This window comes from Scleropages formosus, chromosome 15, assembly GCF_900964775.1.
Source record: "Scleropages formosus chromosome 15, fSclFor1.1, whole genome shotgun sequence".
Taxonomy (NCBI): domain Eukaryota; kingdom Metazoa; phylum Chordata; class Actinopteri; order Osteoglossiformes; family Osteoglossidae; genus Scleropages; species Scleropages formosus.
Genome location: NC_041820.1, coordinates 5,346,844 through 5,373,898, shown reverse-complemented (window position 1 = coordinate 5,373,898; position 27,055 = coordinate 5,346,844). Strand labels below are relative to the sequence as shown.

At 44.7% G+C, this 27,055-nt stretch overlaps 1 protein-coding gene across 1 annotated transcript; it reads left to right on the top strand.

The window, feature by feature from the left end:
• Window positions 1–18,711: 18,711 nt before the first annotated feature.
• On the top strand, window positions 18,712–26,617 carry nkx2.2a (NK2 homeobox 2a). The gene is made up of 3 exons (XM_018731226.1): window positions 18,712–18,775; window positions 25,038–25,296; window positions 25,974–26,617. Exons 2-3 carry the CDS (start codon window positions 25,041–25,043, stop codon window positions 26,528–26,530), a joined length of 813 nt encoding a protein of 270 aa, XP_018586742.1. The 5' UTR covers window positions 18,712–18,775; window positions 25,038–25,040; the 3' UTR covers window positions 26,531–26,617.
• The last annotated feature ends 438 nt before the right edge of the window (window positions 26,618–27,055 follow it).

Here is a 27,055-nt window from a genome sequence, read left to right as displayed (position 1 = left end):
TTTGTAGACTGTTAGGCAGAGACAATGCAAAAAACTTTACCCAAATCAACCAAGCCATTGTTCATTGTTTTCAAAAAATTAGTCTTCCAAGTTTTCTTACGTGCTTGTAAATTATTGCTACTTTTAAATATTGTTCAGCTGACATCTCTGACCACAGTGACTTACAATGTTAGGTTTGCCCACTAAGCTCCTTAAAGTTATTTACTTATTTATACAACTGGTTAATTTTTACTGTATCAATTCAGGGTAAATGGCTTTAAAGTGCAGTACCCTGGCACCTCAGTAGGAGGAGCTGTTCCCCTCAAAATCTAGAGGGATCAGCTTGAAAAGACTTTAAAAGTCTGCAAGAGCCAATGAATCCTTGCAAACAGTGAACAAAACTGTAAGACTTAGTTTGCTGGTCTGCGCTGCCCCTGTTTCAAGAGCCGTCTGTTCAAAAAGCTCACATATATTTGTCTGCGTTGTGCCTGTAAGTTGGAGGGCGGCTGGAGTCACATTCTCAAGATTTCGACACTGTGGATGGCGCGAACATGCTTTGTTTTCATTTACCGGAACATTCCCCCTTTCGTTATTGCTTCACACCTTGTGGGTGCCACGAGAGAGCATGACCGAGATGTTCTCCCTAATCGACCGAGATCAAATCCCTCAGAACAAACTCCATCATCGTGGTTTACACATAAACACGCTAAGCAGGTGGAGATAAGGGCCTGGATGTGTAAATAAACACAATGCTGGCCAACAGAAGGTAGACATAGGTGGGAAGAAGATCAATCATATTCAGGACATTAAAAAAATCTATATTTAAATGAAGAAAATGGCACAGCAGTTATTAACAGGACCAGCAGCAGCAGTACTGAAAGTTTGGTAGAAGTGGCACTGTTTTAACCATAATTCTCTGGCTGTTGCTCCCATGAAAGTATTGAATTAAAAGCTGTGCTGTGTTTTCACACAGGAGAAAACATGGTTTGTTTCCTTTGAACTGGAGGCTGGAATTGAAGCAAAAGCCATTTTGTGCTGATGTCAGAACATAGGTCCAGTGGCACCAGCACTGAACCCTGCCGTCCAGCCCAACATGCTGACATCGCCAGGGAGGTCCGAATGCCACTCAGTGAGGGGCGGCACATGTCCCGTTTGCTGCTAACTTTGGGTCGATCAGCTTGAGTTGATCAGGGATCAGCGGATGAGCCTCACACCGTGTCGATTTTTGCTTTTCTTCCTGCTTTCCTAATGTCAGAGAGGTTTCCCAGCACAGTGGCGCCATCTCCTGGAGGTGGACACCAGTTGGCAGTAGAAAGTGCTCGATAATCTGTGATATCTCATTTATACAACAGGGTAGCTTTTATCAATTCAAGGTAAGGACTTTGATCAACAGTACAACAACATGTGGGAGAGCTGAACCAGGGAGCTTCATAATTCAAGACTTTGGCCCTAACCACTGTGCCACCTGCTGGCCCCAGTTAAGTTTAACAAAGCAGTCGTTGGCTGCACATTCTTTGGTGTCACAGATGGTGATTTACACTTCTGGTTGTGAGGAGTCGCTAGCAGCTCCTTCTTGCTTGCTTCACCAGCCGCTGGGGTGCAGCTGAATAGCTGAGACCGAGGACATTAGCAGTGCAAATTCTCGGCCACATCTTACTTTTTTCATGACATCACTTCCTGGAAACCTTCAGGCTGAGTCAGTTTATTCTGTGGCAGTACAGGATACGGTTCAAATACAGTCCAAGCACACAAGCCGCCAGAACAAAGCACCCTTGGAAAAGCCATTTGTCAATATTTAAAAAAGAGGTGAAGCATCAAACTTGCAGGTAGCAGCAGCGCAGAGATAGATCAGTGGAACATGGCCTTGGAGGCAACCAGCTCAGGTTAAACATGTACACTGAGCCTTTATTCCCTAAACCTTAATTCTCTCATTTAAAACACAATGAGCATAGAGACCTAACTAGACAGCTGGTAGTGCTTTGGTCAGAGCTGCTCACTTGAGACCAAGAGGTTCAATTCACAACTCTAGCTGCAGTACCCTTGAACAAGGTACTCACCCTAAAATTGCTCCAGTAAAATTACCCAGCTGTAAAAATGGTGCAAAATTGTAAGTAACTTAACACTGTAAGTCGCTTTGGAGGAAACATCAGGTAAATGAATAAAGTGTAAACTGTCCTGTCAGCCCATCACATCCATTTGAGGCACGAGTTTTCCCTGCGCTCTAAATCACTTTGTTTTACTTACCAGCAGATGGCGCTATAGGCTAAAGTGTGAGCGCGCACTGCAGGAAGGGGTTCTGTGCCACTGCACTGCACTATTCCATTGATGGTCATTCTGAATGAAGGGAAGGCACTACATGCCACGTTCTCTTTTTTTTTTCTTTTACTTTGCACAGCTGGTTTGTATTGTCTTCAGGCTTATTGCATTTCACTTGGAACAAACTGGCTGAATGTAAAATTCCCTACCTTTAAATAATGATGTGCAATACACAGGTAATATTTAACTGTAGTATTTTAATAACATCAGTTTATGAATGTTATTCTTTACATTTGCAGACACACGCATATGCATGCATGCATGCACGGACGCACGCACGCACGCACGCATGCACGCACACACACCGGCGTATATACATAGTAGATAGTAGGCTGCACGGTGGCAGAGCGAGTAGCACTGCTGTTTCACAGCACGTGGGTGGTGCGAGGGGGCATGTGTTCGATCCCCACTCAGTCTGTGTGAAGCTTATTATATGTTGTCTGCGTGGGTTTCCTCCCACAGTCCAAATACATGCTGCTCTTGAGGTTCACCCGTAGTGTGTGAGTGACACAGAGAGAGTGTGTTCCACTGATGTATGGATGAGTGACCCAGTGTAAGTAGTGTATTTAGCAGTGTAAGTTACTGCGGTGAATAAGGTGTGTGGGCTGATAACACTACACAGAGTTCATTGGAAGTCGCTTTGGAAAAAAAGTGTCTGCTAGATAAATAAATGTTAATGTGCAGCAAATTTTGCAGAAAAAAATCTCCATAACAGGATTAACTTTTTAATATTGCAGAATGTGTTTGTTAATGCTTTTCTCTTGTTCCTGTAATGCAAATTGTCCATTTCTTCAACGTACGGTCCTTTTTGCTTCGGTGTTTTCAAAATGTTCATTGCATTTCGGTGCCATTTGCGAGTTCCGCCACAAGAGGGCAGCCTCCTCACAGCGTTTCCCAAAGCAGCCACCGCAGTGTGAAGGGCCCTTGCAGCTGGAAGTGTGCACAGCTGTTTCTCGAGAACCTACTGGCATGATCCAGAGGGATCCAGCAGCTATAGATGCCTGCTTTGTAACGGACCCTGCTTGAAAGGGGGAGGTCTGGTCTCCGCCTTGGATGTCCTTCTCCGGGCCACAATAATAACTGGATCGGCCAATTGATTTATATTTATCTTCTGCATGTTAGACATTAATTGAGTTTTAAATATCTATCTTTTAAAAGAATTAATAAATGTTGCTACAGTTAAGCAAGAGCCAAAGTCTTAAAAAACAGCTCAAGGACTGTCAATTCTAACAGGTCAGCCAGTCGTGGTATAGTGTGAATTTGAGCTACATATTTTTGAAGCCTGCCGTATGAAATGTGAACAAACCGATCTATAAAGAAATTTACGTCGTGTTAAGAGAAGAATAAAGATATATTTATGAGGGTGCTGTCAAACAATATTTTTTTTATGTTAATTCACATTATATAATTGCTTTACATTCCCTGTGATGGGCACTACAAAAGGAATTACGTACTACCAGCTCCAGAAAAGTGCAATTCATGCTGTGAAATATTATTGCGTAATTATTAATGTAAAAGTGTCAGTATCAAATTCTTCCATGACTCACTATTTCTTAAGAATCCCCTGCAAAACTTTTACTCTGATTTTTTTTTCCCCCCCCAGGTCTCCATGATGATCAGTGGGATGGGTGCATCTGAGCAGATGTCATTTCAGAGTCCTGCTGTCACCTTAAGGGGTAAATCTTGTAGGAGGATGTGCACTTCTTCATTTGAGAAATAAATAAATGGTTTTAAAGAAACTGAAAGTGCTTTCCTGATGGCGGATTTCAAGCGGGGGGTCACCCGCAGTGGCGCTTCCCCTCGTGCGACACTTTCTCGCCTGAACCCCTTCCCCTTCACTTTGAAAGGCGAACAAATCTCGTGACATTGATCCTGCCCGCCTCTCCTGGCCTAATTTCGCCGCAGCGGGGAGAGCTCTATCTCTATCTTGACAGACAATTGTATTTACTTATTTTCTTTTCACAAGCTAATAACGGGGCAGCAGTTATTGCATCAGATTATATGAAAAACTGTTTAATGATTCCAATTTATAACTCTACACTGAATAATGATACGTTGAAGAGCTGACAGCTGATGATGAATGGAGGCTCATATAAAACAGATCCCCAGTGAAGAATGGCTGCCGATGAATTGCACGCTGATACAAACCCATGATAAAATAGAGTAAGAGCCACTAGAAGACTTAATAATGTGCTATTCATTTTGAAGTGATTATTACTGGTTAATAAAAGATCACAAATTTATATATATATAAATATATACAGTACAAAAGACATTTGGAGGGTAATGTAACACCCCCTCTACACCCTGACTTATTCCCCTTTGCAATGAGCTAAAGTTCATCGCTGATGCCTTTGCTTTGGGTGATTTATGGAGTTTCTGGCACTCTCCCAGCATGCCTAGCTGCTCAGCCGGCACAATGCCCAATGCTGTGGGTGCAGGTGGGTGTAGGCTGTGGGGACGTGATTCGAGGACTTAACGCAAAGGCGACCATTGGTCGATTATGAGTCTCTTTTGCCATTTGTGCGAGACCCAATCCGTGACCCCCCGCCACCTCTGTCCACACAGCCTCCGGTTACCACAGTGACCCTGAAGATTCACTCCGATCTTCTAGACTCAGGTGGCTTCTGAAAAGGACCGCCACCAGTCCTCACTCTCGCCTGGACAGGCCGTCGCCCACCTTGCCTCTTTGTTGTTTCGCCATCTTTATGAAGGAAAGAGCAATAAGGTGGCATTTGAATGATAAAAGTGCCCAACTAATGAGAAAATGCTAATGATAGGAGAATGAGCCCAGCGTGAGCCTCCATTTAATAAAGAATCAAGGAAAAATTAGAGAGAGAATCACATTCACTGTGACACCTGGGTGACGCAGAAGGAAAAGGCCTTTATGCGGGTGAGCCGGGGGCGCGGGGAAGCGGTCGGAGGGCAGTGCCTGGTCAAGCGACCCCACCTCAAGTGAAGAGCGCAAGAAGTGGGAGATGAAGAGCGGGTTTCCAGGGTGACAAGGACACATGTCAACACCAGTGTCTCTTCTTCCATCCGCTACTGCAGGCAGAGTCCACTCGCTGTGTGACCGCAGCTTCGAAAGCTCAGACAACTCAGAAGGAATGCTATGGGCAGTCATGCTAACTCTTCCTTGGGGACAGTTGTAGAGACGTTAGTTAAGAAGAAGATGGCAGAATCAGTGGAGGCGCACCATAGCGTTCACCGTCGGGCTGGACTTTCAAATTCATCAGCAGCTTCTGTTGTTGGGAGGGCAGGTAAGGACTGGGCAGAAGGTTCACCTTCCTCATCCGACTCAGAGATCTGGCTCACGTTCCACACCCTGTTGTTTATTTTCTTCCATTTTAGAGAGGACAATGTTGAGGTTTTGCATCTCACTCCCTTGGCAGCACCGTTCCTCTCTAGCTGTGATAATCTGGACATAATGGTTCCCCCCCACCTAGGAAGAGAGGTCTATTAGAAGCGATGCTCTTGCGGAAGGGTACAGTTCAGTCTGTGAGCATCCAATATGGACATAATGAAGCTAATGTGAAAACGAGGCAGAGTGCTGACGGGTTTGTGTCGTTTCCCACAGCCATTTATAAAATTTTGGAAAGTAATTATTTTTGGAAAAGGTATAGGTCCAGGGGTACCAGGCATCAGACTGAGCAGGGCTGAAACACATATTTCATACACTCTGTTTATGTGTGAAGGCAATCTGCTCAGTGCGAATTTCAGCTGTACTTTCACAGCAATGTTGTGAGCACTGAGAAAAAAGAGCAGTTATTGCAGAGCTTGAGGTGGGACCATTAACTCTTAACCAACATGGTACTAGAGGTAAACTATAGACACAGCTTGGTTCTCTGGACTGGGTCCAGACAGCAAGAAGAAGACTTAGTTTGCGGAGTCTTCAGCGGGGTGGGTGCGATCGGATCACCTGCAAAGGTCAAGGTCTGCGGTAAACCAATAAGCCAATGAGAACTTTCCACCTATAGGGGTCACAAAAGAGCATATTTAAACACAGAGTTCACAGTTACCTTTACTCGCTTTTCTTTACCTCCCATGTGCCGATGAGGCCACCTCCACTGTAGCATCATATACTCACTATTTGCCCCAAAACACATTGCAACGCAGTGTTTCCTGAAAAATGTTCGGCCGTACAAATTGGTAAAGCTAAAAGGGTTGGCAAAGCAATGAACATAATACAAGTTTATCTTTTAAATGAAAAAAAATAACGGCAAAATTGTGTAGATGTGATTTCTAATGTGGGGCACAGGTATCAGGGTTGTTGTCTTGCAGTGAAAGTTGGTCTGGTTTTGTCTCCAGCCTCTCAAGGAGGTGGGTGGCTCAGAAAGGCCTCGGGGCATCCATGGCAAAGTCTTTTCAAAATTTCTGCCCCGGGAACAAACAGGCACGCAACTGCCTCATAATTTGATAACCACTCCAGCGATCCTTGTACCACACCGGGTTCACCTGTGTGCCTCCACACACTCCTCTTCCCAGCACGTGTTCTGCCCCGATCGTGCATATTGTGGCCAAATGTTAAAATGGAGAAAAGCAAAGCGTGTCTTCGCAGAGTAGTCATGTCTATCTGCCTTTGAGGTCATTAATAATCTGGACTTTGGTTTCTATTATGCAGGTGAGGAGCGAACGACACTTCTTCTCCAAACGCAGCATTTCTGCACAATCAATGGTACGACCCTGTGATGGACTGCAGTCCCAGTGCTTATAATCATCACCCATGCTTCTGTCCTCCTCTATTGTCTCTTTAAGGCATGTCACCACCTCTGGCACTCTGAAGACATCACCCCCTCCGGGTCCCCCATGAGTGAATCCACAATGGCGCTTCAGTTCCTCCTACAAGGTCTCATCCTCTTTAATTACCTGAGACCCCGTTTTGTCCACAGACAACGAGGCCTAGGCCCTCTCCAGCCACTTGGGAACATCCCTGCTACCCTAGAGTGTCCCCCTTCCTGAACGGGCTCCCCCCGGCCCTGCTCTTTGGGAGGACCCCAGGCCGGGCCTGAACAACAAGGTCCTGAAAAGGGCCTCCCCCAGGCCATTGTAGCTGCTCCCCCCCAGCGCAGCCTTTGAGCCACGCACCTTTCACTTGGTGTGTTCTCTTTGCGCCTAATTGCGCAGCCCACCGGTTTCCCCTCAGCCGCATGAAAGCGGGCCAACGCTGACGTCATCCTCCCTCCTTTTCGAGGAATCCCCGAATGGAGACGCAGGTCTTACCCACACACGACGATACGAAATCACCGCCGGTCATCCGGACGGCCGAAGCCATACAAATCAGAGAACATGAAGCCCACCAGGGTTCTTGCACCTGGAGCCACCTCTCTCTCCAAAGCTACATATCGCATTTCAGATTCTACACTTAGAGTAATACTTGCATAGCTTTACCTTGAATTTTTTGGTCATTTACTCGAGCAGGCACCCTCTCATCCAGAGCAAAGCACAGGATGACCATCGTGACCCAAAGACTAGACATTTAACTCAGCAGATCTGGACATACTTTATGACTCTCATGAGTGACTTAAGAAGAATAAATGTATAGGTTTCGGTCTTGACACTTCAAAGTGCACTGCTGATGTTCATTTCTCCCAGACAAACCGAGCAGGAAGCCCAGTGCATTTCTATATTAGCGGGAGGAGCTTTTCCTAGATAGCCTGCAATGGACTGGCATCCCGTCTAGGGTGCACCATGCTTAGCTCTAAGCTCTGTGTTTCTGGAGTAGGCACCGGACCACTGCAGTCCTCACTTGGACAAGCGCTTAATGTGAGTGAGTGAGTGAGTGAGTGAGTGAGTGAACTTTTCTCAGCTCTCCGTTGGCCCTTTTCCTGTCCTTGCGAGTATGGGTGGGGCAGCACAAGGCCTCGTACGTTTCGGCGGCCGGATAACCGGAGAGGCTTTTTGCATGTCGGTAAGGAGGGGGGCTGAGGACTACTCTACTCCACCTCATGCGTGCACTCGCTGTGCTGCGATGGCCCACCAGATAGCGGCTCCCCCCATTGCGGGCGATTACCGTTGCAATAAGCACCGTCAAAACAATTTTGGTGACCCCTGACCCCCGGTGGGAAGGAGAGAGGGGCTCGCCTGTTGGAACTGCTGCGGTGGTCACCGGTCGCATTATGTATCAAGGGCTTTTCCTCTCCTGCGCCCAATTCAGCCATGACTTCCGGAGCAACCCCGCGCCGATGTTTAGACAGGGGAATGCATAATTATCTTTTTGTTTGCTTTAATAAGGAGACATCCGAGAGCTCCCCCAACAAACGCACACAAAACCGGCAAAGATAATATAACCCCCTTAATGCTGTGCAATTAAAACATTAATAATTAATTGCTCCTAACTAACGTACCTGGTATGCAAATTGCTGATTTAGTTAGTTGCAGAACACAAGGATTTTCCAGTGAGGCCATTTAAAGTTAACCTCTGGAAATGTTATTTTGAATGCAATGTGATGGTGGTGTTTAATTTGAAGAGGTACTTATCTCAAAGTCAACATCTTACTTCTGTTTTCCCGATACACGCTCCGTTACCTTTATTAGTTTGTAGCCTGGCAACCACAAGAGCAAAGCTCGGGTAAATGGATATATTTGTAATAAAACAAACCCAGTATGGCTCTCCAGCCGTGACCTCGCCAACCATCTTTTTCTGTGAAGGTGTCAGTAATAGATGCTACCTTGTCTCAGCAGGTGTGCGGGGATTGAGAGCCTCGGGCACACGGCAGGGTCGCCAACCCAACGCTTTTACTCCCCATTTATTTAAATAACAGGCCATTAGGAGGGTGGGTATCGAATGAAAAAGTAGCGATTTGTGGCTCCAGGATAAAGGAAATAATTACTTGGTGTTGTGCCACTGCTGAGATTGGAACTCAAGAGCTGAGAGCACCACTAGGTGGAGACAAAGAGAGGAGAAGGGAGGAAGCCGGTTCAGGCCGGCCTGGTTGTCGCCGGTGCCATCGAAGCGAGAACACTCCTTCCCCCTGCGTGTTTCGGTTTGTGTGCGCCAGTGTGCATGTGTGCATGTGACCTTCGTCGAAGCCCAAGGCTTCTCTTTCATTCGTTTGTCATCCAAACGCCGGTATGTTTTGCCACCTTTCGACCCTCCACCAAGTGAGGACAAGTTTGGCACGAGCGACAGCACAAATTCCGCGAGGTGGCCGCTGTAGATAAGCTGCGTCGTCCATTGTGTGTCCATTCCCCAGCTCCTTTGGCTCTTGCTAGGTGTTGGAGCACGTCTGAGCAGAAGTGGGCGGCTTGTTCCAAGATTGGTCCTTTCTGATAGTTGGCTGGCTGAACTCTGTTACTGTTTTACACGTGCTCTTCGTTTTCACTCCCACGGTGGGAGGGAGAACACAATTAGCGATGGTGTGCACCGCATGTGCCATTGAGAAAAAAGCTGGACTGGGATGTCACCTAGACCACGGGACAGACAGTCCATTCTGCTGCCAGGAAAGAGAGGCAATGGAATAAGTGAGGGGCAACTTCTGAGGTCTGGGGCACCAGAAGTGGCTCATCGGGGGGCCCTTCTCATGGTGCGGCTTCGAGGGCACTGAACACGTCTTTGAGCTGATGTCTTTCCGAGTGGCTGTGCTCCTCTCCGAGATCCCACTCACCGCTCAAGCGTTCCGAGTGCCTTCCGGGCCTTTCCGAATTATCCTGCGGCATAGTGTGATGAGCGCATTCGAGATCTGCCGGCGTCCTTTGTGATTATAAGCAGGCATGCATTTATACATATTTATAGTGTATATAAAGTATAATGTAAAGTGCACATTGTTTTGCAGGCGTGTGATGAAATCATTATTCTCAGTGGCAGCTCAAGAGAGGAGTTCCAAAACAGACTCAGTCATTGTGAAGCAGAGGTTGGCTGCTGGGTCTAGTTTTCTAATGTGCCTTCAAAACACTCAGTACAACTGCAACGGTGGCATTTTGGACACGAGAAATTGTAATATTCCTCCCGAGGACAACATAGAGCTCCTCGAAGTTATACAGGAACGTTTAACTTCAATGCGAGTAAAGCTGATATATTTGAGGAGAGGAAATGATGTGGACGATCTGGAGATGCAGGACACAAGGAAAAGGTCCTGTAAACATCATTCATAAACACTGTTTTACTAATAACAAGAGTGCCTTTTTCTTATTACTTCTATTGCATTTAATCACATCAGTTTGACCTTAACGGGAAAAAACTTGCTAGTCCCTGAAGTGGAAGTTTCAGGGTTTTTTTAAGGTGTTCTATTTGTGTACATCGGAGCTGATGGCCAATTAAAGCTGTTTCAACGTGAATTCAAAGTCATTAATTCGCCCTTGGTATTTTTCTCCCATTGATATCACCTTATAAAAGCATCCTTTCAACATCCAAGAATGGAAAACACATTTGATTTCCTCTTCTAATGGGTTTCCATCAAATACTGAAAATCGTCTTCTTGACCGCCTTTGAGAAAAGTTCTCACCTCATCACAAAACATGTTAATTGCCATTATAGGCCCCTTATAAAGCGTATATTTACAATTTAATTATCCAGATTTTTGGCTACCCATTTGTAGAACCCACATTGAATTTTCAAATTGCATTTTTCTCCCCCTTGGCCTTTATTTTGTACACATTGTTCATTAAAAGGCCTCTGAAATGTGCAGATGGGTAATGTTCAGTTCTTCAAGGAGCAGTGTGGTTCAAGGTGAGGGTTTCATCCATGTCGTCATTCCTATTTCTTTCCATTGTGTGCTCTTCGTACCTGGATACAACACACATTTTTCCTAGTAGCCTGAGGATGGCTGCTGTTGGAGTGTGGGTGAGGGGGTGGGGGGTTGAAACCATGCTCCATAATTCAAAACATGCCATAATTGTACTTTTTTTCTTGCACTTTATTTATGGCATAAATTGTCCAAAATTGTTGCAAGGCCCCTGCATTGCTATGACCTATGACCTCCGCCAATGGAAGCCTCGGAGACAAACCAGCACAGACTATCCTCTTCATACAGGACATCACAGCTTCAGATAAAATAGTTTACTTTAAGTCATTTACATCAACATTGTTTGCTTATTTTGGTGCACAGATACAGTGGAGCTGCCCCAGGAAAATCGGAGGCATCTAATGTGAAAAGCATCAATGGGGAATCGACTTTTCGGGTGGAGGACAAAGCCAGAAAGCGCTGCAGATAACTCTCCATTCTGACTACAGTAGTCTCCCCTTATCTTCAGGTTCACTTTCCACAGTTTCAGTTACCCATGGTCAACCGCGGTCAAAAGATATTAAATGGAAAATTCCAGAAATAAACAATTCATAAGTTTTAAGTTGCGTGCCATTCTGAGTAGCGTGATGAAATCTCATGCCGTCCCACTCGGGACGTGAAGCATCCCTTTGTCCAGCGTATCTACGCTGTATACGCTACCCGCCCTTTAGTCACTTAGTAGCATCTCGTTTATAAGATCGACTGTCGTGTTATCGCACTGCTTGTGTTCAGGTAACCCTTTTTTTTTTTTTTTAAAATACACACACACACACACACACTTTCAGAACCGCTTGTCCCATACGGGGTCACGGGGAACCAGAGCCTACCCGGTAACACAGGGCGTAAGGCCAGAGGGGGAGGGGACACACCCAGGACGGGACGCCAGTCCGTCGCAAGGCACCCCAAGCAGAACTCGAACCCCAGACCCACTGGAGAGCAGGACTGTGGTCCAACCCACTGCGCCACCGCACCCCCCCTTTTTTAAAATAAAAAAACTTTATTGAAAAAATGAATACTTCTGATGACCTGGGCATTGGTCCTTAGTTTTATTTCTACTTCTTCTGTATAGGAAAAAACATAGTATATATAGGGTTTGCTACTATCCGCAGTTTCAGGCATCCGCCGGGGGTCTTAACAAATCCCCCGCGGTTAAGGGGGGACTACTGCATGCAAGAACTTTTTCCCACAATCGAGAATTTCTGTCCTCAAAAGGAACAGAAGGACAGTTTCTCGACGTCTTGCCGTACCGCGTCCTCTTTTCCCCCAGGCCCTCCCATGCCCGGCTTGAAGAAGGTCATGACAAAGAAGTTAACCCGGTTTGTAGGTTCCTTTGCATTAGGAAGGCAAAAAGGAAGAAATGCTGAACTGTGATTCCAAGGACAGCTAGAGATGCTCAATGAAGCCATTGTGAAACATTGGTCCTCCACAGCTGTTGGGGAATCTGTTTGTAGGGCTCGCTTTTAAAAGACATATGTATTCATATTCAGCTCCCATTGTGTGGCCCTCTGGAGGTAAAGCATGGGATCAGATGTTTACCTGCAAAAAAACCCCCACTTGATGTGTTTGCTTTCAAAGGCCGTTTTTGAAAAAAAAATAAATAAATTTTACCCTGAGGACATGCTGCGGTGCTGCCTCTAAAGAGCTTAAAATTGGGACCTCTTACTTGAAAAGGCTTCTGTGAAAACACTTGAATACAGAGGGTTTCAGAGATGTTGTGCTGGTGAATATATCAGATATAAAAGCGTCGACAAACATGAAAACTTTTAGGAATGTCGCTGGGGTCACGGTTCTCTGTAGTGTGTTCAAGTGTTCTGAAGGAACTTCTCCATGAAAGACCGTCCAGAGATACAACAATGGGAAGCATGCAAACAACAATGTAGATCCCATATAAACACGGTTACACAATCATCCGATCATTTTTATGGAGGCTTACAGCAGAATGTGTTTCATTCACGCTTCAATAACACACCGACCTACTGTAAAAAAAATATTTCTGCATGCCGCAATTTATTTTTAAAATAAACTAGAAAATGCAAATATCGGGGTGGCGTGGTGGCATGGTAAGTAGCACCGATGTCTCAAAGCTCCTGCACTTTAGCTTCAGACACGGGTTTGAATACGGCTCAGTACGTGCGCAGTTGTGCTTTCATATGGGTTTCCTCTAGGTGCTCTGGTTTCCTCCCACAGTCCAAATACATGTGTTTCGCGTGGACTGGTGACTCAAATTTGCATGTACGTGCAAGTGAATGAGTGTGTGTGATTGCCCAGTAGTGGTCTGAATTCTTGTCCAGGGTGTATCATGTCTCATACCCAATGATTCAGGGATTGGCTGCAGACCGCCGAGCCCAATTTAAAACTTTTTTCTCACATTTGATGTTTTTGTCTTAACAAAGCATAAAAAGACACCAGGTAAAGTGGATGGAGACTCTGCATCAGATTTGATCCAGGGCAGTTCTACGACGTATCAGTTTAACTCCACTTGGCCATAGTAGCAGGACTAGTTAACATCTCATGTTAGCAGCTGTAACTGCAGGCTCTACTTTAGCAACGTTCATGAGAAACCAGAATGAGAAGCTCCTGCTCAGCTGATACACAGTAGCTCCACACCTGTTGGTTGGTGTCCATGTGTCGTGTTTTTCTCACATGGGGGTGGTGTTGCTATGTGAAAAGAGTTGACCCTTTGCCTGCCGTGAAGGATGACACCTCTTCCCACCTCTGTCCCCAGGCCAATGGAGGCCAAACGCTGGAACACGTCTGCACACACTTGGCTTTGTGACCCCCGGGCCACCATGCTGTGCCAGAACTCCCAGTGTTGAAAGCGCTGCGCAAATTGTTATTGTCAGAGCCTCTCCATCATCCTATTGGGCCCTCCAGGGTCCTTCACTCTGTTTCACGCCGAGTTCGCCGAACCCTCCGCAATCGTGGGATAACAGTAAAGCAGCATTTCATGTGTAGCATGTTCTCGATCATGAGAAGGACAGGCTTTTGTGTCCCCTATACAGGGAAACGGCACCTGCCTCGGGTTGAACCCGCCGACTGCTTCAGCCAACTGCACAAGTCCTTGAGGGTTGGGGAAGTCAGCAAGTAGATGTTTCCTATACAGGTCATATGTGGCCTTGGCTAAACACTGCATCTGTCTCCTTGAAAGATGCAGCACTGAAAACACCTCTATTCACCGCAGACTGCCTCAGCATCACACTGTCGCACCCATTGTCTGCCGAGCACACTCCCGGACGCCGGATTCACTCAAGATCCCCTACAGGATGACACCTCGACACTGTTTAAAGGAATGATTGCGACTGCTCCCTCATTCTTTCACACAGCGACAGTTCCTCTCCTGGGTGTGTATCTTAAGGCAGGTTTGATTCTGCAAGGATCATTGACTTCTCCATCAAGCATGAAAGCTTGCCTTATTGTTGGACTGTACGACATCGTCACTTTGGCCATATCGTTGGGCGCTGATTGTGCCCTTTCCTCTTAAATCGAACTCGATATTTCTACAGATCGGAGTTTCTTCTGCGTCTTTATTTCATTGCTCTAATATTTTTGATTTCCATGAAGAAATATCCTCCATACATTTCTCGGTGAACTGAAGTCACGTCAACGTTCAGACCTCTACAGAACAACGACTACAAACGTCAAGGAAAGTCATACAGGATTTTGCACTTTGACATGAACATTTTTTACACCGAATATTTTCGAGGTCTTTCAACCACATTGAAGCTGCTCAGTGCACCTTCAGCATTCCAGGGTAAGTTTATCCAAATGAATGCATTCTGTGAGCAAATTGCAAAAGTTGCCATGTACTGCTCTGAAGCTGGCTGCTTTGCCCATGGAGCTAAAACGTGTGTATGTGTGTGTGGTTGTGTATATAGGTGTAAGCAGCAGCCGTGGAAAATGTAAGTGCACACCAGAATTTTTTGACACTGGCATCAGGAACTGTTCCCCGAAGGTGTAATGAGGCTCATTTTGTATAATGGAGCCATTACAGATACTGAGATCATCTCATCTCCTAGTCGGTATCGTGCCTGCCAGTGCGTCATGTCACGTACCTCAGCCCTTCATCCAAGTCTCTGGAATGCTTCTCTCTCGATGTTTTATTTTTTCCCCTCTGTGCTAGTGAGGGACTTATAAGTCCAGGCACATTCCAGGGGACAAACCCCCTGTTTTCCATAATTATTTCAGCAGTGCCATCTTACCCAAAAGCACTACACCCCGACAAGATAGAAGGACCTGCTGATCAAGGGCTTCTGAAGCAAAGAACCTTCCCTACTGCATGCTGGAGAATACGAGCTTTGTTGGTGGGGATGGATGGGGTTATGGACAACTTCATCTCCCCAGGCTCAGCAGTGTCCTGTAGAGCAGGCACCAGAGCGTTTGGCTGAGCTCAGTGATTTTACGGCTCGATTTGGGAAGGGTACGAGGACCGAGAGGGTTACTGACTATCCACCCACTGTTAGCCCCACTGTAACTCTATCTTCTGTCAGTCAGAAGTTCCTGTAGATGCAATGTTAAATCTGTACGCACAGACCTCCCTTTGCAAGTCCTGCTCTCCAGCACGCTGCTGTCCTACAGAATCCCACAATGTCTGCAGTCTTTCGAACCCGTATTCTTTTGTCTCGCTTGGTGCATAGGCGCATTTTTCTCTTTTTGTCTTGTTTTCTCTATTTGGTCTTCAGAGGAGCAAAAAACTCATCACACATGGCATGCAGAAATCTCAATCAATAGGAGATCTTTAAAATGCACATTTCTCGAAGGGGGGTAAAATCGTGGTGCTTTTCAGAGTGAGAGTCTCCGTTGCTGCACAACCAGGCAGTGGTATATATTAACAACTTGAGGAGCAGGAGTCCACCCTCTTCACCTGGCTTACACAATGCGCGCAAGTGCGCCCTCGTGTTAATTAAACGTTTTCGGAAAGTGCATCTTCCGTGAAAATCGTTTTATTCCTCCCCTCCTTCCCAGCATTTCTATTTGGCGAACGCTTCCCATTGCCGTGCTTCTTGAGCAGGAGACGCATTAAAACTTGAACTGATTGATTTAAGAGCGCTGCGGCATTCGTGTCCCTATTAGGTGTGGACTGCAATGAAGTGGCCTAGTCATCAAGCTTGAGGCCAAGGTGGATAATGGGGCTGAGCGGCAGTCCCATCTTACACATCCTTTTTTTGGGGGGGCTTGCAGGAGCCCTCCTCACGCTCACAATGACATTCAAACACTGTGAGGAGGATTCAGGGAGCATCTGAGTGGAGGGTATGTCTTTCTCTCCAAAGCTGCCTGAATGCAGTGGGAGTCCCTAACAAACTACTTTAGGTTAATGTGACATTCTCAAAAGGGCGATGAGACCGCTTTATTTATTTGTGTTCTTCGAACCTCAGTAACACTCTTCAATGCCAGTGATGGCGGGGAGCATTATCGGGGCCTTTCATCAGCAAAGTGGCTACCCACAGAACTATCAGTAATGTATTCTGTATTGATTGATGGGCCCGTGGTCCTCGGCAACATCATCATTATCATGCAAAGATTCCAGGCTGCCCACAATAAAATCATTGTGCTTTGATTTGAGTTGCCCACCCCAGCTGTCATATGACTAATGCAGATATATATTTATTTCACATTAGTTTATATTCAGCAATCATTGTCTTCCAAGTCTTGTCCTGTTATTTCAAAAATACAGGTATACACACAAAAAGCCTGTTTTCAACAGCTGCCTTGGAACCGCAGGACCAATTTAAAAAAAAAAAAAAGTTTTATCTCTTTATTTTGCGAAATGAAGTAAAACAGTATGCTACTTCAAAGATTTTCAAAGAATACTGTAATTAAAAGATAATTTACAGATTGTCTAAATTAGGGTGTTAGGGTTAGTTTCTATGAAATCTCAACCATTGATTCTTCCATAATTAAAACCTTTAAGTAGATGTTTGTGTAAGCCAGGAAACACAAGTAAATTGCACATCATGTCACATTTTACAGTCTGTTAACATTTTTGTTACTTTAAACTATCCAGTTCCACCCTAGGTAAACTGCAGAGTTTAATTATGCTTTATTGGGAGATGGTGTGCTCTTTCTTTAGAGCCAACCCCCAAAATTGAATGAGAAGCAACGGGTTGACGGCAGTTCTCATGAGTCAAATGTTCAAATGAGTCAATTTATATGTCTGTTGCAAAACGGGGTCGTTTACACCGTCTCATTCACATGGGTCGTAATTTCCCCTGATTTATTTATTCGTTTCTTGTTCAAATACAATGATGACCTACTTAAATATACCCATATATTCTAGCCTAATGCCTCTTTAAACTTGATTTATGTAAACAACACTAGTTTCACCACAACTAATCCTCCTGGGTGTATTTCAAAAATATTTAAACATTTATTTTGCTGAACTCAGAGATTCAAACATTTTTTTTTTTTATTTTTCACCCAAGAGAAGAGCACAAAAGAGGTGGAAATTTGCATTTCTTGAAACGTGTTGACTGTATCCTACTTATTTGAATATTTGAGGGGATCAGACTGCCTTACACTGATGGGAATTTCTGTCTGTGTTTTGAAGTGATCTGGACTGGGGTTTTACTTGCACACTGATTTAATGAGGGAGTGCAAGTAGGTGAGAAGATCCATAGGAGTCATTTGACACAAGGACACTGAGGTCCTCCTGAACTAACAACCTGGAAAGTCACATCATCTGTTCTGTCTACAGATCTCCACTCTGAGCTTTCCACCTGCCGCTGCTCACCTGTACCTCTTTCTTACTCACCTTCCTTCCCTGCATGTACGCTGTTCTCCTTTGCCAGAACTACTCAAATGGTGTACTTGTACACAATTATAGTAGTATACCTTTAGACCAGTCTAAAAAAAAAAAAAACCTTCATTTATAGTTGGTTGCTCATGCAATCAATCCAGCTGTACAAATTCTTCCTGGATCGTTAAATAATGACTAGCATCCATTTACTCATGCTGCAAATTTCTGGAATTTGGATTGCCTGGGTGATTTAATAATTGTATGCTCCAAAATTCCTTTTTCATTGTGCCGCGCGGAATAAAAAAAAAGAAGAAAAACGAAAGGTACACCGTCGACAAAAGTCGAGCTGTGACATTTTTAAGCGAATCCTCCTTACCATGAGCTATCTAACAGTTATCACTTTTATCTTGTGCAAACGGGGTGGGGGTGGATTTCTGCCGTAAATAACATGCCACATCTGGTGTCTCCGCTTTTGCAGCTTCTTAGTTACCGGACGATTTATTAGTTGCATACTTCTTGCAGCGCACGGACAGCATCCGAAAAAAGGAAGATTCCTCACTGCCCGCGCAAAGTCCACCTTTCAGTTTAACCTTTGGAGCCAAATGGGCAAATATATACATAAACAGCACAACTGATACAAATGTGAACTAACTGCAAAAATGTATCTTTTTTTACCTACAGGAGCCTGAATGGGAAACTCAGGTGGACTGAGCTAAAAGCACCATGGAGAGCGGCCGTGTTTGCACTTATGGCCAATTTATTGCCTATGAACATATGGCCGGTGTTGTGTGTGTCGCGTCATAGCCGTGGAAGACAAACAGAGCGCGGTGTTGGCGAGGGTGCAGCAGCGGGGGCCACTTGGACAGCCATGCACACGCACTTGGACGGTGTGAGAAGAGGAGCTCTCCGCGTTCTCGCTATATAAAGCGCATCAGGCTTATCGGTGCGCGCACTCCTCACGTCCATTTGGAGATATTTCATTAACTCCCTGCTGGGTTAACACTGCGTGTCTCTCATCAGTCACCAGGTGAGCACCGCGTATATATATGCATGTATTATTTAACCCTTTCGGGTTGGGATTTAATCGGGACGCGCATGAGGGGATATTCGGGGGAAATCACTGCCGAGCTCAGCTGGTTTGTCTGTTACTTTGAGCGTCTCTTCTTGCCGATGCCTCTCGGGTCCTGGATGATGCACTTTCACGAGCCTGGATTTAAAACACATGTGACTTTTATAACTTTTTTTTTCCGCGACAGTTTATGGAACCCGCGCGGAGCGCCGCGCACTTTTACGCGCTTTACATTCGGAGCTCTGCTGTGGTCCCACTTTTCCCGAAATTCTCCAAGCATTCGGGAAGAAACAGTTTTTTTTTAACTCAGAGCAAAATCCTGTAAAAATAACAGCAATTTTATTGATCCAAATTTGTCGTTTTTTAGACTAGATAAGACACGGGCACACAAAGGGATCGCAGGATGAAGTTTCGCAAAAAAAAAAAAAAAAATAATAATAAACTAGTGCTTTGCCTTTTCTCCGCTTTTTCCCACACTCCAAAAATACACCGTAATGTAAGGTACTACTCTTTGTATCACATAATAATGTTAGGTTAACATTCCGTTCCCAGTGCATTGCACAGAGCGAACTGCTTGCTGCCTTTGTGAAAGTAACAACAGCCCAGAAAAGCACAATCTTGCGGGTGTCTTTTATGTTTTACAAAATTCATATTTAATGAATCACCCCAATCCGAGCAAATGCACACATTTCCCCAACACCCTGGCTCTACAAGTCAGCCATGAACTTACCAAAAACTGTAATAGATTTAACAAAAAAACTATATTTTCAACAAATCTGTTTAAATCCAAAAAGAGGGAAGAGCCGTGACGAGGCCTGGATTTTTATAAAATGTTTATTTGTAAATATTTTTTACAAATTTAGTTAATTTAATTTGAATGCCTTGGTTCGTCCAGATTAGACGATGAGGTTATTGTATGGTTTGTTTCATGTTGTGTTGACCTCCCCCCACACTCCCCCCCCCCCCCCCCCCCCCCCCGCCATTAAAACAATACTTTTGACTCGTCGATTCTCCACTGTGTCGGCAGAGTTCGCTAGAGCATCACAAATGTGTCCTTGGTGCGCAACTCAACTCAGTCATTTTCACTTCCTCTGCGAGCCCCACAATGAACACCGTCCATCCCGTCCTGTACGGAACAGCACGCTGCTCTTATACAGCACAAATCACATTTAAAACACACATAACTTTAAAATCGTCTTCAAAACTGCCTCTGTTTCTTCTTACTCTCTTCTTCCACATCTGTATTATTTTTGAATAATTTCCTCGTAATTAGCCGTGCACATGAAAACGCGCGTGGAAATTGCTTAGTGGTTTCCTGTGTAATTAATTTTAAGCAGGTCGCCGCAACAGTTACCGCCGGTTCCTTAAGCTCTCTTACATATTATATCAGAAGTGATTAAATATAATAAGGTATTCAGCAATTCGTTTCAGGGAAAGGCTGAGAAAGGGAAGGAGCGCGGAGTTCTAACGCAAAAAACCCGCATGAAATTCGGCGTTACAAATGAACTGGTGGTTGAGCGGATGGCGGCATCTCCTCGGGGCAGGAGCGCACGGCTAATCTCATTGTGACATGTTTAATCATCAGAGGAAGGGAAAAGGAATAAAAAGGAATAAAGGAGTAAAACCAAGGCGTTTTGCCTTGGAGCAAAAAAAAAAAAAAAGCAGATTTGTGGAATGAAGTCGCTCAGGGGATTTTTCCACAGGCAAACCCCCGAGTCCTAAAATCCAAACTAACATACTTTTACCTCGATATAAATTAAAGGCTTATGGTAATTAAAAAAATAAATCTTTACTCGCAGTTTATTCTATTTTTTCCTTGAGCACCTCCAGGAAAAAGCAGGTTATGTCTATCAAAGGCGGTCAGGCAGCCTGGGGGATCGGAACACTGAAATTCAGAGATTACAAAATCAGTGCTATTACATATCTTCTGCTGACATTCCAGATTTATTAGGCGGGATTATTACTTTATTTAATAGTGTGAATAAAAAAATCACTTGTCTTTAATTTCCAGACAATAGTTCTTTCAGAAAAGACATAGATATTATTGTTGCTTTCGTACGTTATGTATCATTATTAGAAACTAATGTCAAAACTTGAAAAAATCTCATATGTTATTATGATTATTAATGCTATTAATATAATATTGCGTTGTTTACGTTTGCGGATTTAAACGAAAGCATAGAAAAATCACCAAACTTCATTTGCTCAAAAATGAACTGTAATACCATGTACTGGTTTTTAATATATATTTTACATTATAATAGTGAGGAATCCTTCCCGAGTCAGTTTTTATACTGAAGGTTTTTCCCTCTCATAATGATAAAATGAGCCGTTTCCTCCCGCGCCACGCGCCTCATTAACGGCTTCCCATTACAGTTTATTAACCAGTAAAAGAGAGAAAAATACAAATATTAAACTTTATCTTCCTGCCGACTGTTGAAGGCGAACGCGCAGTTTGGATCCACTTGTGTCATCCAGCTACGTGAACTTGCACTTATTACATCTCGTGCTTTGATTTCATGAGAGGTCGAAGAAGGGAAGTTCTGTCCATCATTCTGTCCTTTTTTCTGGTGATAAAGCAAAGTTTTGTACTACACAGACATCCTTGAAAAATACCCGAAGTACAAAGGCTATTAATAATAATAATAATAATAATAATAATAATAATAATAATAATAATAAAAACGCGTTTGTTAATATTTGCCATGTGGTAAATATTAGTATTATTAAGAATATTAGTTATTGTCTCATCTGCAGTCTGCCGTCATGAGTTCCTCTATTCTTTCTAAATTACGTGGACTTTCCAGCATGTTCTTCCCGCTGGGGAGTCTTACTTTTACCCTCGGTATCTTACGTCGCCGTGTAACGCGCTCGAGCTGCGGGGAGCTGAACCCGCGTGGCCACGCCACGCGCCATCCCGAGAGCGCTCGGAAAGGGGCACAAACGGGCCTGTCAGAGGTACCTGTGAAAGTAAACAGGTAAACAGAAGGAGAGGGCTCTCCAAGTGAAGTAGAGCCACTCAGCCCCCCGTGCGCGTTTACCTCTCCTTCTCCAACCCCCCCCCCGACCCCCCTTTGGTGCAATTGTTCAAACACGTCCCCCAGTAACCGCGCGCGAGCCGCGGTCTCTCACGAGCCTCGAGTGGGAAGAGTGGGAAGAGTGGGGAGAGCGGCTAAACGGAGCGTTTGACATCTGGATAGGACACATATCTTAAATCTGCAACACACACACGCGCGCGCGCGCGCGCGCGCACTCACGCACACGTACAAACACACACAAACACTCATGTACGCAGAATGCAGCTTTTTTTGTTTGTTTCATGGTCGTTAGAGTCAATCATTTTACCTTTTTTTCCTCTTCTTCTTTATTTTTCTCACGAGTTGCGCAGAATGCATGTCTGGCTAAGTGTCCCTGCTAAAAATGTGCTTTAGGAAACGCCGCTTGACGGAGAAGGTCAGTCTGTAACCTTGCAAAAAAAGAAAAAAAAAAGAAAAAAGCTGTGACAGAACCCAACCGAGTGCGCTCGTCCCCGTTCACTTCAATGAGCCCATTGTGGCTCGAGCTCGGATTGCAGCGTGATTAATTCCACGGGCAAAACTCTCAGTCGGCAGCGAGTAAAATATTTACCTTTGGGATGTCTGCTGGAAGCCAGAGAGACCTTACCTACAGCCCCAGACCACCTACTCCCGGCTATCACCGCTAATAGGTATTATTATTATTATTATTATTATTATTATTATTATTATTATTATTATTATTATTATTGTTATTAGTAGTAGTAGTAGTAGTAATAGTAGTTTTAGTATTATTGCATGCGAAACAGTGATATGCATTTTCTCCTTAAACTCATGTTTATTTATTTTTATAATCCCCTGAGTTTAACATTTACTCCACACGGCGGTACTTATTTTATATAAACTGTTGGTAGCAAAGTTTTTTTTAAGCTCTGTTTATTTAGCCACCGAAGTGAAAGACGGAGACAAACTACTTAAGCGCAAGATAAGATATTTTGACACAATCCATGTATGTGGCCGATAACGTCAGAAATGGGGGTGCGGGGGGTTTTCTGTGTGTATGTGTGTTTGTGTGTGTGTGTGTGTGTGTGTGTGTGTGTGTGTGTGTGTGTGTGTGTGTGCGAAGATGAAGGACTTTCCTTAATATTGTGGCGGGACTGAGAAATGAATGAAGAGATAGTCCATTGAAAGCAGTTGAATGCCATGACAACTAGGGACAACCTCAGATTTATTCCAAACAGTTAGGGCGCATTGTGCGGGGGCGTCAATCATCTATTATTTCACCCCTGAAATAAATGCAAAAACTGAGGCCGCACAAAGGCTTCCAACGGGAGCCGGACATTTGTCTACATCCCCCCCCCATTGTCCGCAGCTTAGCAATCGGTTTGTATTTGTGTTAGTCCGGGTCCGACCACCCAGGATGAGCTGAGGAACTGGCTGAAAAACGTGAAACATTGTCACTCACATCACATACGAGATAGGAGGCAGGGAGGCGAAGAGAAAGAAGCAGTGTGTGTATGTGTGTGTGTGTGTGTGTGTGTGTGAGAGAGAGAGAGAGAGAGAGGGAAAAAAGAGAGGGAGCAACTCCTCCGAGGGAAATAAACTGATGGGCAATAATACATCTCTTTCTTATTAGCGCAGATCCAGTGGAAAACATTTATTTTTTAAATGCAAATAGAAAGATAGACGCACCTTCACTTATCTGATCCATGTCCCGCTTTGACAGCGCATCTTCCTGCCGGAATGAACAAAAATTGCCATGAAGTCCTAAATCTCACTTACCGAATTGTATTAGCAGAGAAATATAAATACATTTCAACTTTTCATCGTCTTCAACAGCTTCATGAATGAAAAACTAATCCGCAAAAGGTTAAGCTCTCGCGGTCCTCCTGATGAATGCACTGCTTTTCGAGGAAGAAAAAAATCTTAAGGTGCATTTGGTCTGTTTTAAATTTTGCGATTGCTGTTAATTATTCTTTATTTTACTGAAACATTTTTTTTTCCCCCGAGGAAATTTACACTTAGTTTCATTTTAGAGTGCAAATGGTACTGTAACACTGCTTACATTCTTTATAATACACGGAAGACAGTGCAATGAGCATCTTTCTGATGTTTGCATTTGAATGTCTTAAGATCCTGTTGTGATGTTGCCCACTCGGGTTGCATGAGCATGTTGTAAGTTTTACACTCCGCAAAAAGACACGGAGGGAGAAACACAGCTTCCGAAAACCAGTCAGTGGTAGGACCCTCCACTACCTTCCGAAGCAAACAGGAGTCGATTACTTGATGTTTAATGTATTCTTCTTGTCCTTAAGCCCCAACCAAAATATTGACCCAAAAGGTTTTACATGAATTGGGTCTCTTGCCATTTCAAACAAACCTGTTTCGCGTGGACGAGACACGATTATTGAAATAAATAGACTTTAAAGCGAGGGGTTTTTCTGGGAAACCACAGTTTAGCCCCAATTGGCAAACGAGCAATTTTCCGGCTTATTGCTTTAATATTTCTACATACGTCGGCGAGTATTAACAGGGAGCGCTTTTCATGCGCAATTTGTTAAAACGCGCCGTCGAGTGCGCCAAGGATGAAGCTACTTTGGAGGTCCTTTGTATGTAAATAGGGTGTAAAAAAGGGCCCTCCCAATCTTTGTAATTAATTGACACGTTATACCACTCATCATGTTCTGAAGCACCAATGGTAGAGGCTCGGATCTCCCCCAAAACCCACAATTTCACATCTGCAAACACTGTCTTCATCCACTTGACTCCCAGGACCCGCCCACACGTGTCCAACCTTTTGCGTTTTTAATGCTTTTTCACTGCAGGTTCATGTGTTGAGACCAACCTTATATGGACTGATCAGACCCGCTAATGGCTTATTCCCCCCCCCCCCCCCCCCCCCCACTCTCCATCCAGCACTCAGCAGTAGCACAGTATCCATGAGCCACATTTAGTACTTGAGCCACTTTGGCGTTCCTCCTGGACTTACAGAACCTGGTTCCTCCACCACTGTGGTGGCCGATGGTCATCATCTGCTCTTCATCATTTGCTCCACCACTGTAGCTGCACATCAGAAGGCATCGACCGGTCCCCCTTTTTTTGCCCAACTTTGCTTCTCTTTTGTGTGTGTTTTTGAAAGCAGCGGATTTGCCAAACTGGTGCAGCAACTTTTTTTTTTTTTCCCCCTGCGTAAATTTTCCTTCCAGAATATGTCGTTGACCAACACAAAGACGGGCTTTTCTGTGAAGGACATTTTGGATCTCCCCGACACGAACGATGAGGAAGGATCTATCACGGGAGCCGAGGAAGATGCAGAAGGGACGGAGACGACAAAAACCAGCGGGGTCTTGGTGCAGAGTCCTTTAGAAAACGTCCAGAACCTACCCCTTAAGAACCCTTTTTACGATAACAGTGATAATCCCTACACAAGATGGCTTGCCACCACGGACAGCATCCAGTATTCATGTAAGTAGCGTCCGAGAAAGCAAAGTTAATTTATAAACTCATCTGTTGACGCATGGAAATTAATTTCCTTCCTCTGCCGAGAAGCAGCACTCCGTTCTGTGTGTTTTGTTCAGTCAGATGGATGTTGTATCATCTGCGCGCGAAGAGAGAGCATAGCTGGCTGCCCTAACCGTCGTGCACAATTCCTGTTTCATTCCTGGTGCTCCAAGTGCAGCCGTTAATCTGTTGGGTTTCTTCGTTTTTTTTTTTTCCCCCCCCCCAACCCTGCTTAAAACGCACCCATCAATTTTCTTCAAAAATGGCCAAAAAGTGTGCGCGAGCGTCATGCAAAAACTCCCCGCAGATGCGGCGTAGATATGATACATATTACGAAGGAGCGCGGCGCAGCCTCCTAGGAAGTGTATCCTTCTAAGTGTTTCCTTTGAGTATTATGCAAATTAGCCAAAAAATTGTCCCTAAATTGTCTGCTGAAAGATTGCATGTGAAGTGGTATTCTAATGTGTCGGGAATAGCTGTTTCAAATATGCATTTCAAAGAAAAATATAGAAGTTAAGGAAAGGAGGTTTAAAAAAGAGAGAGCGTGTTCCAAGTCGATTTGAATATGCAAATAACGAGAGAAACTTTTTTTTTTTTTTTTGTTCAGTAACGATTTTTCTCTTTTTTTTTTTCCCACGCAGTGCAAGGTCTGTCGGCTAATTCCCAGCAGGACTCCTCGACCAAATCCCCCGAACCGTCCGCCGACGAGTCGCAGGACAACGACAAGGAAACGTCGAGCAGCGGCAGCGACTCCGGCAAGAAGAGGAAGAGGCGGGTGCTCTTCTCCAAGGCGCAGACCTACGAACTGGAGCGCCGCTTCCGGCAGCAGAGGTACCTGTCGGCGCCCGAGAGGGAGCACCTGGCCAGTTTGATCCGGCTCACGCCCACCCAGGTGAAGATCTGGTTCCAGAACCACCGGTACAAAATGAAGCGAGCTCGCGCCGAGAAAGGTATGGAAGTGACCCACCTCCCCTCCCCCCGGCGGGTGGCCGTGCCCGTGTTAGTCAGGGACGGGAAGCCGTGCCACACGCTCAAAGCTCAGGACTTGGCGGCCACTTTCCAGGCTGGAATACCCTTCTCGGCATATAGCGCCCAGTCTCTCCAGCACATGCAATATAACGGGCAGTACAGCGCGGCGGCGACGCCGCAGTTCCCCGCAGCGCATCATTTGGTGCAGCCCCAGCAGTGGACCTGGTGAACACCTAGGAGAGACTAGCGGGAGCTGCCTGCGCTTTAGAAGAGCGCGATAGGGAGTTCAAAGGAAAAAAACAAACAAACAAACAAACCGACAGGACAAAAAAAAAAAAGATATTAAACAAAAAGAAAGACTTTGCATTTTTTGCAGCTTCACCCATAACTACCACTTTTCTTTGGGCCGTTCATCGTGTCCGTCACGTTTACAAGTTTTCGTCTTGAAAACCGGGTCCGGCCCTAGATCTCAGAATGTCGATGCTCTTGTGAAATTTTGTAAAATATGTTTGTGTGCTGTAGAGATGTTTTCTCTCTCTCTCTCCCTCTCTCTCTCTCTATCTCTCTCTCTCTCTCTCTCTCTCTCCTTTTCGTCACCCGTGTAATAAGCACGTGCAGAGAAGCCACTTAAAAGAAATGCAGAGTTTTTTATTATTATTTCCAGCTCATTTTACATTGGACCTGAAAAAAAAAATATTTATGGCCATGAATAAAACCTTGGCAACTTTTAGCTTATTTTATTATTATATTTTTT